Source organism: Pan paniscus, chromosome 13, assembly GCF_029289425.2.
Source record: "Pan paniscus chromosome 13, NHGRI_mPanPan1-v2.0_pri, whole genome shotgun sequence".
Classification (NCBI taxonomy): Eukaryota; Metazoa; Chordata; class Mammalia; order Primates; family Hominidae; genus Pan; species Pan paniscus.
Genome location: NC_073262.2, coordinates 75,624,867 through 75,638,259, shown reverse-complemented (window position 1 = coordinate 75,638,259; position 13,393 = coordinate 75,624,867). Strand labels below are relative to the sequence as shown.

Sequence of the window (13,393 nt, the reverse complement as noted above, 5' to 3'; positions counted from 1 at the left end):
GAGCACGAAAGAGATTATGGTTTCTAACTTCTAGTTTCCATTATCTATCATCAAACATGACTTATTTTAATAAATTTTCCCTAATGCAAGTCAATACTTGGCAAAGCACAATCACATCTTAAATTATGGAAAAAAGTAATACAATTTTGAAAAGAAAAAGTTCCTTTAACCATATGAGATCTTTGAGATCCCCTGAATGAATTTAAAAGGTTGAACTCTCTCTGAAGACATATGACACATTGATTTATTTACTTTAACCTTTACTTTTCTTAAAATTATAGCAGTATGTAGGGGGCCTGATATGGTTTGGCTTTGTGTCCCCCACAAATCTCATCTCAAATTGTAATTTCCATGTTTCAGGGGAAGGGCCTGGTGGGAGGTGATTGGATCACGGGGGCAAATTTTCCCCTTTTGCTTTTCTTGTGATAGTGAGTGAGTTCTCATGAGATCTGATCATTTAATAGTGTGTGGCACCACCCCCTTCTCTCTCTCCTGCTCTGCCATGGTATGATGTGCCTGCTTCCCCTTTGCCCTCTGCCATGATTGTAGGTTTCCTGAGGCCTCTTAGTCATGCTTCCTGTTAAGCCTGTGGAACTGTGAGTCAATGAAACCTTTTTTCTTCAAAAATTACCCAGTCTCAGATAGTTCTTTATAGCAGTGTGAAAACAGACTAATACAGTTCCACAGACTAGAAAAGGAATCAACTTCTGGTGTTGGAGAACAGGACTTACAAATGTAAACATCCAAAATAGTAGTTAGTTAATATCAACATAAAAAGGGCTAAGTAATCAATCTGTCCTAAGAGATGGAATGTATCTTAAGCGGAATATGCTACTGATGAGACTAAGGCACTTTCTCAAGTCCCATCTCATTTCCAAAATTCTGTCAACAAGAGGCCAATCTAAATGTAACACACTGTCAATTTTGGTCTTGTAACATATTCATGCCAAATGCAAGCAGAAGAGTATTAGTTTGCATGGAGTATAGAAAAAATAATCAGAAGAGGAAGAATTTGCAATATATTTTTTCTATCTCTGTCCTTGAGTAGGTTTGCTTTAAGGTGAACCCTGTAGATACTAGATCTAGATCACATTCAGCTAACATTTACTGAGCACTTATTTATGCTCAAATTCCTGAACCAGAACCTTTGTAGATTCTATCATAGTTGGTAGAAGATATGCATCCTTCACGGTAACTTTGAAATTTGCATTCTAGTTTTTCAGTGTGTCTTATGAATTTGGTTCCTGTGAATCAAATGGGTTTTGACTCATGCCAATGCTGATGGGTTCTGAGGTCATGTCTAGGCTAAATGGGAAAGAGAGTCTCACTGATTGCTGAAAGAGGGCAGTCATGTCTGAGCCCTGGGTTTGGGAAGACAGAGTGAAGGTCTGTGTGCCACATATTGGCAATTCTAGTTCCTCAACACTTGCTGAATTGATCAAAAGTTGCTGAATTCTGAAAATCAAAAGTTAGGGATTAGACTCGAGTTCTTAACTGGCCCACCATGGTTCAGTCATCCCAGAAGGTTCAGCTAACCATGAAATCTCTGCCTTTATCTCTGTCATTTCTTAACTCCAGTGACAACTATAATTAGGAATCCATATTCTATATGAATATATATGTGATACAGAGTTGTGTATCCTACTGTATGCATGCTACGATGGAATCCTACATTAGAAAACAAGCTCTGTAAAGGACTTTGCATATTTTGTTCACTGCTGTATTCTTAGAGCTTGAAACACAATAGTGCCTGGCACACAGTAAGTGCTAAACTTGTGAATAAATCAATGACTGACTGAATGAAATGATCACTGAATCTGGAAATCAACCAACCTTGGTTTAAATCCTGGCCCTGCCACTCACTAGACTTGTGATTTGGACAAGCAAAACTAATTTCTCCAAGCCTCAGTTTTGTTATCTGAAAAATGGTCTACATGTCTAGCAGTGTTATGTGAATGAAATGAGCTAATATATCAAAAGGGACCTGGTACAGGTCTTTGAGTATAAATAAGTGTGCAGTCAATGTTGGTTGAATGTGATCTAAATCTAGTAGGCTGCCTAAAAGTCACTAGCAAAAAGAAATTACAAAAATTTTCTTCTCTTTGTTCATCACAACTAAACCAATATCCAAGCAACTTAGTTTAGGAGGTGCTAGGAATATTAAGGATAATTAAACAACTGCAGTTAAGCTGAGATGTAAGACAAGCCTAACCTTCCAGAACCTGAAGGCATTACAAAATGGGCTGCGCCCACATGGAAAACAGGGAGAAGCATTTTTGTTCCATTTTCACTAAACATGAATATGAGCGGGGCACAGCCTTTAGAATTAGCACACATACCTGTATGTCTTTAGGTGGTATTTTCTATCTCTTATCATGTGAGGTGCTCGAGAGAGAATGGCATTTCGTAAAATTTTTCCAGCTCTGAGGATCTTCTCTGAAGGGACCTGGATTGTAATCAGGTGGAAGGAGGGGAGGAGATAGAAGTGTTTATAGAAGGAAAACAAACCAAACAAATCCTGAAACCACTTTCCAATCTGACTCTGGCTTGGAAAACATAACTCACTCAGTGCTTTATTTTGTTCACTTGTGGGATATGTCACTGGTTTATGTTGAGAACTGAAACACTGAATATTTCCTGTCTCTAGAAAATGTATCAGAGGCTTCCTGATGTGATCCCCTGACATATGGACCACCTCCAGAGGTACTTAAGAAGCTAGCTCAATGGCTCATCAACCCACCTACATCCCATTACCTTGGTAATGGTGTTAGCAGGACGAAGAGGAACGTGAGGTTCAATGAGAGGTGTCTGAAAAATAAAATGTTAAAGCAAAAGAAAATTAAACAAAAAGTTCACTGAAGAAAATTATGGGTTGGGGGATAATAAGAAACATCCATTTTTTATAAAACTCAAAATATAATTTAAAAAAATAAGAGATAAATTCTGCCTAAAGAACTTGAATGCATAGGCATTCAAAGGGCAAAATTAGACCATTCAATTTGCCAACATTTAAATATAAATTATTAAAAATGAAAAAACCAAATAGATAGGAATGATTAGATGTTTGTAGGCTTCATGAGAAGAGAAAATAAATATCTATTCAGAGCCTAACAAACATCAGAGCAGAGGAAAAAGCAAAACAAGATAAACATAAATGGAGATTAAAATGACCTGTCTCCGGGGGTGGGAAGAAAGTATTGATATGGGATGGAAATGAGCTATTTCGTCTCTCTCTTGTGTAGTTAAGATTCTTTTTCTGCAATTTGTATTTTTAGAAATAAAGTTTTAATTTTTAAATGCGACTTCTTGGCGGTTCTATGCACTCAAGCTCCTAGAGCCCACTGAGGCAGTTAGTACACTTCTCTTTCTTCTACTAAGTAGAAGAAAGTGTACAGAGTTCAGGATTCTGTGGCTGTCAGATCAGCTCTAGGCTCTAGAGAAAGTGCATATGATTATCTACATTCTAGTTTTTAAATAGATGGGGTCTTGCTCTGTTGCCCAGGCTGGAGTGCAGTGGTGTGATCCTAGCTCACTGCAGCTTCAAAGCCTTGAACTCCCAGGCTCAAGAGATTCTCCCACCTCAGCTTCCCAAGCACCTAGGACTACAGGCTTGCACCACCATACCCGGTTAATTTTATTCTGTAGAGATGAGGTCTCGATATGTTGCCCAGGCTGGTCTCGAACTCCTGGCCTCAAGAGACCCTCCTGCCTTGGCCTCCCAAAGTGCTGGGATTATAGGCATGAGCCACAGCACCTGGCCTATTAACAACATTCTTCAGATGGAGGTATTGAATGTAATCCCAGAAAAATTACTTCCACACAGCTACACATTAAGCCCTCTAGTCTTACGGAAACCCCTTCGTTTTCTTGCTCTGAAATAATCTGGTAATCATATTCCAAACGGTGGAGAAAAATGTTTCCAGTCAAGGGGAGTGACAGAACCACCAATACAATGCCATTTATGCCACTTCCAGAAGGTAAGAAAAGATGGGAGATTTATTTCTTATGAGATTGTGGTAGGCAGAATAATACTCCCCCTGATAAAAAAAAAAAGTTTATGTCCTCATCCCTAGAACCTTCAAACATGTCAGGTTACACGGCAAAAGGGACTCCAAAAATATGATTAAGTTAAGCATCAAACCAAGGAGATCATCCTGGTGTTTCTAGCTGGGCCAAAGGTAATCATAAGGGGGCTTAAAAGATGGAAGAGGGAAGCAGAGAAGTCAGAACTGGCTTTGAAGATTAAAGAGGCCAAAGGCCAAGGAATGAGAGCAGCCTCCAGAAGATGGAAAAGGAGAAAAACAAACAAAAGAGATTTCCCCTACAACTTCCAGATGAACGCAGCCCTGCTGACGCCTTATTGTGAGCCCAGTGAGACCCATTTCAGACTTCTAAACAATAGCACTGTTAGGTTATTAAGGTGTTTTTTAACCGCTGCATTTGTGGTAATTTGTTATAGCAGTCATGGAAAACTGATGTAGAGATTATTACGCTTTGTACTAAAAACCCTACTGTTTGCAAATAGAAGCCATTACAGTGAAAATAAATTGATAAGTTTTCCCTCTAGTCCTAATAAAAAATGAGGTAAATAAAGGCCAATATATAATATTGTATGTAGCTAAATACAAATATACATGCATAAATATATACCTTTTTAAATTAACAATAAGTTTCAAGTGGGTTGATGCTTTTGATTTATAATAGAATTAAGGAAAAAGAGAAAAGAATACTAAACTTTAAGATAACAGCATAGATAAGATACAGATGTATTTAGAATGGCTGAAATCTCACTGAACTAACTTATTTAAACATTTTCATCACCTCGCTGGCATCTAGCAGACTTTTTTCCCCTCTTGAAATCACTGTAGCACAGATGTCAAGCAATATTATAGTATTTTAACAGCATACTGTTTACAACCAGCACAGATCAAGAAGTATCACTCTAGTCCAATTCAACGGTTGCTTTAAACAGGGACTGATTTTGCCCTGAAATAGTCCATGCTCCGTTATGGCAGACCTACTGATGTGACTATGAGCTCACAGAGTCCCTGTACTTGCACCTAACACCTCAAAGAAGACAAGAATTCTTTGATAGTATATCACCCAGAGAAGTGTTCAAACATGTGAGACCATCATACACTGGGACCCTGAAAACGTGCAGTTAAAACACGCTACATATTTCTAAGTTGTGAGTTCCCAGGTTCTTGAGCCTCTCACCTCTTTTCATTACACAGGTTGGTTTACAGTCTAGGACTGCACCTGACTGTATCAAATTGTAAAGACCTCTGGTTTCTTGAAAATAATAGTAGAAATCCATTTCTTCTTTTTGTCTTAGAGGAAAGAGGTACAGATAGGTGTGGTCTAGAGTAGATGGGTATGGGATTTGTTTCTGAGCTCAACTTTTCTTTCCAATGAAAAACCTACTTTCCTTTGCAGTGATCTTTGAGAGGCTGCCAGAACCAAGGTCAAGAAGATGCTCATGCTTCTGGACTGGTGATAAGTGTTTACTCTTTGGTAGGTGCAATGAAACATTATTTGAAGATTGCATGTTTTAATTTGTTTCTAAAGCAATGGCTATATTTTAACAAAATGCTAACAAGTGGTCCCTAGGCTACTTTATTTTGTTGGACAGCTCCCTTTCTGGTTCCTTGGAACCCTGAAAAGAAAGTGTTACTAAAGCAAAGAAGTATCAAGCTTCAACCAGAACTTTTTCTTTGATTTGCAACTTCTAAAGAGGTAAATGTACACAAGGTTGTCTTTTAGCTAGTAATCCTAGTACCAGTTCCAGGACCAAGAGGGTATTTCATCTGTTGAAAGGCAGAATTCTCAGATCCTTCTCCGGCTCAAAGATTTTAGGTTTAGGGGCAACATGATGAATGAAGGATGCCTTGAGGAGGGGATAGTCCCTTTATTTAAATAAAACCTCCAAGGAACACATGCAGGGGAAAGCAGGGAAGGTTTTATTTTGAGGGAATAGGAATTTGTCTTTGAAAGGGACACTGTATTCAGTTAGGCAATATATCACATCCTCAGAACTATGTGGGTAAACTTAGAAGCCAAATGCTCTGAGACAGAGGGCAAGCCTGACAGGCAGGCCATGTCCCTGGAAATAGTCACTGGCCAATGCCTGTTCAGAGACCCCTGCATTACAAGTGTAACTTTATTGCCTTTGTGTCAGATTATTTACTTCCTTTTTGGTTTCCCTTGGTTTTCAAGTAAAGTTTCTTTTGAGAATTTTACCTTAGCTGCACTGTAGAAAAATAAGAGAAAGAATGTCATTTTAAGAATTCTTAGGTTAAACAGGAGAAGGAAAGACAAAAGCATGGTGATATTTGTGAGAAACAAAGAAAGCAAGCCAGCTCTAGAGGCAGGTTTATACATGCTGTGTACACATGCTCCTTTACATGTATCTTCTTGCTATATTCTGACTCCCATTGTTTATGGAGACAGCTAAGACCAGAGACACCTAGGGACTTGCCTGTGCTCACACAGCCAATAACTGGAATTGCTTAGAGTAGACTCCAGGTCTATTTCACTCCAGTGTCTCCACTGCAGGTACAATGACCCCATCCACCTGCAGTTTTCTTCTCGAGACATCTTGGCCCACCCTTTGGAAGAGTCTGTGTTCTGTTTGATTCAAGTTATTGAGAAAATTGCATCCAAGCTCTTCTAGGTCATCAGGTATCAGACTTGATCTGATGAATTTCCAGCAATAAATATTCACAGTGACCTACTGAGATTACATATGAGCACCCTGCATCATGCTTGGTCTGAATTAACTTTTTGAAAAGCAACTTTGTGGGCCAGGCGCAGTGGCTCACGCCTGTAATCCCGGCACTTTGGGAGGCTGAGGCGGGCAGATCACGAGGTCAGGAGATCGAGACCAACCTGGGTAACACGGTGAAACCCCGTCTCTACTAAAAATACAAAAAAATTAGCCGGGCGTGGTGGCGGGCACCTGTAGTCCCAGCTACTTGGGAGGCTGAGGCAGGAGAATGGCGTGAACCCGGGAGGCGGAGGTTGCAGTGAGCTGAGATCGTGCCACTGCACTCCAGCCTGGGCGACAGAGCGAGATTCCATCTCAAAAAAAGAAAAAAAAAAAAAAAAAGAAACTTTGTAACAATAAAACAACATTTAGCATTGAGGAACTGTCCTATCAGGGCTAAGACAAATATACCAGGGAGAGGAGTAGCAGTCCAGTGCAGCCAGGAGATGGAAACCATTCAGTGTATTTACCACAAGGGAATTTAATGCGGGAAGTGTTGCACCAGGGGAGGAAAATTTCAGAAGCCAAATAGATCACTGTGAGAGGTAGTCCCAATATTGGCAAAGCAGGAGGCCCTCAAGCAAAGGGACAGAGGGAGAAGGAAGCATGACCAGGGCCTGAGCCAGGTGTCCTGCTGGGAGCTGGAACCCTGGAGGGTGTCCCAGAACCCTAGAGGTATGGCCACTGCTAGAGATGCCTCGGGGCCACTGCTGAGAGGGAGGCAAGAGCTTCCCGCATCCGATCTCTCTCCAGCCAGAAGTCAGAGAAACATGGAAAAGAATTTCATTTTATAAATGATTAGGTTAAATGGAAGAGGGAAAGAAGCAGCACTGCAGTATCCGTGAGAGTCAAAGAAAGAAAACCAGCCCAAAGGCGGAACCAAAGGGCAAAGAGTTGATCCGAGAGCAGCGGCCCCAGGACCCATACAGAAGAAGTCGCAGTGGCCACAGGGCTGGGCAGGGCTGCCACAGCTGCCACCCAGCCCTCTCACTCGCTCCCTACACCATATCCTCCCGGATACTCTTCCTGCTGAGCGCTAGGCTAGGCAGGAGGACAGCGGGATGGCACAGAGTAGGGGCTGCATTTGGCCTGCTCGGTTTGCTTCCTAGAGCTCCATGTTTGGCCCTATAGCCAGAAAACACGTATCACAAATGAGCCCCGAAAGGCATGGACCCCTCTCCAATGAAATTTTCTAGATTTTGACACATCAATCATGTGTTGATAAAAATTCTTCCTCCCTACCTGAGCATGAAAGAATCCAAATGGGGCTGTGACAATGTGATCCTAAAACCGTGAGGCAGGGGGGACAGATAAAGGCAGAGGCATTCAGCTTTCTTTCTGCTTTTCTTGGCTTTCTCCACGAAAGACTTCCCTCAGGACTGACTGTAATTGATTTTTGTTTGTTTCTGGAAAGGGGATGCTCTTTCTACTGCCTTGTATTATGTTCATATTACTACTGAAAAGGAGAAACAGAGACGGAAAATATTCCTTTTGGCACCAGAGCCAATACATAAATACTAATCAGGTGAATGAAAAATATGAATTTAGCCTCCATTACAAGATGCACAATAACTCCCCAGTAGATTATAATGAGGTATAAGGCACTGTAACAGGCCTCACGAAAGACCATATTCAGACCCTTTTGAAAGGGGGTAATTCTTTTTCCTCAAGTGCTTGCTCAAAGAAGCCTTTTGCAAAGCACAGCATTTTAAACCAAGAGACAAGAATGACAAGCAAGATTGGGACACAACTCCTGCCAAACCAGTGCGGTAAAAAGTCAGGCAAGTCCACATCCAATCTGATTCAAGGATTTAATGAAGGTCTGTTGTGTGCAGAGCAGTGTGCGAGGCTAAAGAAGGAGACTCTGATAAGGTACCTGGCCAAAATGGGCTCTTGGTCTTGTTGAAAAAGCCAAACTTCTATGGGTTAAACAATTACAAGATAATATGAATCTAATAAATGCTGCAACATTTTGGATTTCAAATCCCCCTTTTCTTATTTCAGCTGAGGACATTTCTAGGAGGTAGAGAGCAGTATTCAGTTTTTTAGTGAAAATGATATACTTTTAGGAGCTATATTCCCTTGTTTTGGCATTTTGGAATAATATAACTAAGATCTTTGAAATGTATGTCTCATTCTTGTAATAGTTATCATCAATGTCATCACTCTTTGGGGCCGCCCAGATGAAATTAAAATAAGGACTAAGTCAGACTCATAGGCAGATTTCACTACTCTGAATTAACTCTGTAAGTTTTTCCATTTGTGAAATAATGGAAAAATCATCTAGAGACTTCTTTGGCTTCCATTTGAAGGCTTCTTTTTCCTCCCCAAGTCTTTTCCCCTAAGTTCAAAATTGGCTTAGAGATTTCCAGTTTCAGCTTTTCTCTTGTAAAGAGCTTGAAAGTTGTCACTTATGGCCAAGAAAAAAGTGAAAATAATGATTGCTCTTGGGCTCCTCAGAGAATTGAGGTTGCAAAGCAAACTGCCACCCAGAAATCTGGAGAGACAGGAAAATCCGGAGTCCTGATTGAGAGATTCGCTCACCTGGAAACCACAAACTGGTAAGAATACTTAAATGGTAGTTCTGATTAATTGCTGGAGGCTGAATGCAGATTAGCTTGACAGTGAGAAACTCCTGGGGATGGGGCATTTTCAGCTGGGCACCCACACTATGTGAGTTTTACCTACTTCAACCCCACCAGTTTTACCTACTTCAGCTCCTCATGAAGAGCCAAAAAAGGGTCTCCTTGTGGCTCTGGCAAGGAGAAGGAAAGCATCATCATTGTGAAATACACCCAGAGCATTCACCATAATAAAGGCAGACTCTCTAGGGAAAAGACTTTAGGAGTGTCTTATCTCATGGGGTAAGGTTCTCTGACTGTAGCCACTCTAGCCCACCAGTTGTCTCCTAAAGGGAAAAATTTGTCTTGACCAGTCAAAAGAATAAATGTCTTCTTTCTCTCTCCTTCATACACTAGTAGCAGAGAAGTGCAAGTAAAGACAGGTGGGATGGGAGACGCAGATCTCACCCTCATGCCCCCACCCCACCGAATGCTGGGACCACCAGTCCAGGCTCCTCAGGGATTCAGCTCCAACAAGAGCTGAACATTTAAAACATGTACATGACTAATCTTTAATAGCTGAAATAACATTTTAAGGGCCCAAAGTGACAAAACATTTATGGATTAAGACTGAGGTGTTTTTATGGTTGCTAAGTACCAGAGAGAACACAGTTAATAGTGGTCAGTGGGGGAAGGGGATTATTTCATGTGTATATTTCACTGAGTTGAAATATACTCTCTCTCTGTCTGTCTCTCTCTAGAGAGTTATTTGGTTGGTTTTACATATATTATAACAAATAACTGAGATTATATATTACATATATAAATATATAAGTTATTTTTTATATTTATTATATAACATATTTATATATAATTCTCTCTATACATATATAGAGATCATGATATATCTATATATAGAGATATATATAGAGAACTATTATATATAGAATTATATATAGAGAACTATTACATATAAAATAAATAGATATAATATATAATAGATATAAAAGATTGTATATTATATAAATGTAAAATATCTATAATAGATAGCTATTATATATATATTTTTTAAGTGGCTCATAAATCAGGGGCACTGAAGCCTAAAGTGTGGTCTCAGGCTGCAGTCTGACTATTTGTATCTGACTGTAAGAAGAGACTGAAGAATACAGAAGACTGCATGGTGAGTCTGTAAAACCGGACGAAGGAAGCGCTTCCAGGAAACAGGCTGCCTGGACCCCACCTGTCAACTGGTCTGGAGTACTGCTCTTAGCAGGTGCTAGCAAATGGTTCAAGTTTTTCCGCAACATACCCTAACACAGTGCTGCAAGATGGCATGTTTTTAGAATGATTCTGTCAAACCCTAACTTACAATGTAAGATTGTTTCTGAATTCTTCTAGTGGAGAGAGGCAGCTTCAATTAGATAGTAATCTTTCTTTTAACATACAGGATCTTCTGAGTGTTTGCTTTCTAGGAGGTATATCTATATCTGTTAGACACTTCTAAGTCAGATATTTAGAGGCAAAAAATAAAATGGTAACTTTAGAGAGGTCCCTGTTCTTACCAGTAAGAATGGTTCTCTTTTAGATCTTACAAAGTAGTTCATTTTTTCCTTACAAATTGGCTTGATCGAGCCTAGATTTTCTTATAATGGCAATACCAACATATTACTATGAAATCCGCATTTGAGTAGTAGAAGCTAAGAGATGTACACAAGCCAACCATAATATTCCACAGAAGCCACTGCCCATTACGGTGTGTCTCCCCTTACAACTGTGACTTCTATGGAAACATAAACTCTGAAAAAGAGTCTTCAACCACTGTTCCCTCCTCCTTTTACAAATCTAAGCCTTGGCCTCATCATTCACCCTTGTTTCCAATACGAGAAATTCTGACAACAAAGTCCAAACCTGGGAATAGTGTGTTGAGTGCTTTTTGGAAATAAAACGAATGTTAAGATTTTGAAGACATGGTTCAATTCTTACAACTTTCATGGACTGGCACTTATTACAAAAGGGCTGGAACACTATCACATTTCCCTTTATAATCTCTAATTTAAAAAAAATAGCCTGGTGTGGTGGCACATGCCTGCAGTCCTAGCTACTTGAGAGACTGAAGCAGGAGGATCACTTGAGCCCAGTAGTTTGAGGTTGCAGTGAGCTATGATTGTGTAAATTACCATGCCTGGCAGGAATTTTGATTTAAATTAAAAATTTTAAATTCTGTTCCTAAATTTCATTAGCTACATTTCAAGTGCTCCATAGCCACTTGTGCCTTATCCAAGCCTTGGTTATCCCTTGTCTAGAGATCATGATCCTGTCCTAGAAGGTGTGTATGCTTCCATCCCCTGCCATCCCTGCCCCAACATCATCAACCCCATAGCCGGATGATCCTATAAAAACATAGATCAGATCATGTTGCCCCAAATCCTCCAATGGCTTCTCTTCCCACTCCCAGTGAAAGCCAAACTCTATAGTGTACAGTGTAACTGTCTGGCTCCTTGCAACCTCTGATCTTATCTCTGCTCTCTAGCCCTCTGCTCAGGCCACACCCTCTCTTCCTTTTGCCTGGATGCACTCTTCCCAGACAGCCCCACGGCTCACACCCTCACTTCTTTCAGGTCTCTGCTCAAACACACCTTCTCGGAGAGGCCTGCTCTGTCCATTCTATAGGATATCGTATCCCTGCCCCATATCTGGCACTCTTTACCCCTCTCGCTATAGCATTTATCACACTGGATATTCTATGTTCGTTTCTTACCTGTTTACTGTACTGAAATGTTAGCTGCATGAAGACAAGAACCTTGTTTTGCTCACTGTTCTACCCCAGCTCTTGGCATACAGAACTACTCAAGGATTTATTGAATGAATGGAAGAATTTCTTCATTGATTCATTTATTCTAGCTGACTTCATTGTAGGTGCCCAAAGAGAAAACTGAGAGTAACTTATGTGTTCAGGTATATGAAGGGATGTTGGGAGCAAACTGATTGGGTGTTTCCACTGCACTGTGGTGTGAAGAATCAGATTCAATGAGTTGCAATTGAGTAGAAACTTACTGACAGAGAGGAATACTAAGTAATTCCCCTCTTCCTAGTCCTTTGTTTTTTTAAACGGACTGGGTTTTGTGTCTGATAAAATGATGCACAAAATCAGTGCTTTGCAAATTTTAATGACTGCATGAAGCCCATGGGGATCTCATTAAAATGCATATTTTGGTTATGTTGGTCTGAGATGTTACCTAAGATTCTTCATTTCTGCCAAGTGATGTTGATGCTGCTGGTGTGGGAACCACACTTTGAGCATCAAAGAATTGGATGAGTATCAGTAGAACCCTATGGATCCATAACTTCATAATCCTTACTAACATGTGAGCATTTCTAAAGATTGGATCTAGTCAATATAATCATAAGGTCATCATTCTAACAACATTTATGTTATCTAAATAAGCCAATATGTTTTCCAGTTAAAGGAATTATTGTGCAATCACACTTGTCTTTATTTTTGGAATACTCAAGTACCTGACAGGAAAATCAAATACTTATAATTTATTAAAGAAAATGCATTTGGCCTTTAGGAGTATTTGAATAATATACTTAATATTCACAAATAACACACTTCAAACTTTCTAAATTACAAATAAACTATCTCAACCAAATTCATTATATAAACATTTCATAAGAATAGATAAAAACACAAGAATAGATAAAAACACAACATAATCCTTACATTACCCTCCTAAGAGAATCAGGAAAAAAACACACTCCATTTTTATGAAATTTAATAATAATTTATGAAATTAGTATTGGAAAATGTTTACATGTGAATTTAAATCTCAATAGCGTGATTTCAGTATTTGCTGAATGGATCAATCCTTATCCTTATTCTAACTACTTGAGGCAGAACAGGGTCACCTTGGCCAAGCCCCACGGCCCCCGCCACTGGGTACCACTGAGACTCCCAAAGTGCACACATTGGACCCCAGAAACCCAGCCCCTCCCCTACCGCCCTCATCAAGGAATTGGATTCTGTAAAGGATGGCAGAGTTTGGGTCACAAGCTTCGGCTTTAA

General features: G+C 39.9%; 1 protein-coding gene across 6 annotated transcripts in view; it reads right to left on the bottom strand.

Moving 5' to 3' along the window:
* Positions 1-13,393, bottom strand: part of RAPGEF4 (Rap guanine nucleotide exchange factor 4) — a 317,379-nt gene that overhangs the window by 89,211 nt on the left and 214,775 nt on the right. For 3 of the 6 annotated variants that reach the window (XM_034954511.3, XM_034954513.3, XM_034954514.3), the window contains 2 exons: positions 2,755-2,808; positions 2,340-2,446 (listed from right to left, as the gene is read on the bottom strand). In XM_034954511.3, the coding sequence (XP_034810402.1) occupies positions 2,340-2,446; positions 2,755-2,808 (161 nt within the window). The remainder of the gene's footprint in view (positions 1-2,339; positions 2,447-2,754; positions 2,809-13,393) is intronic. The other 3 variants (XM_034954512.3, XM_055108758.2, XM_034954516.3) reach the window with 1 other exon arrangement.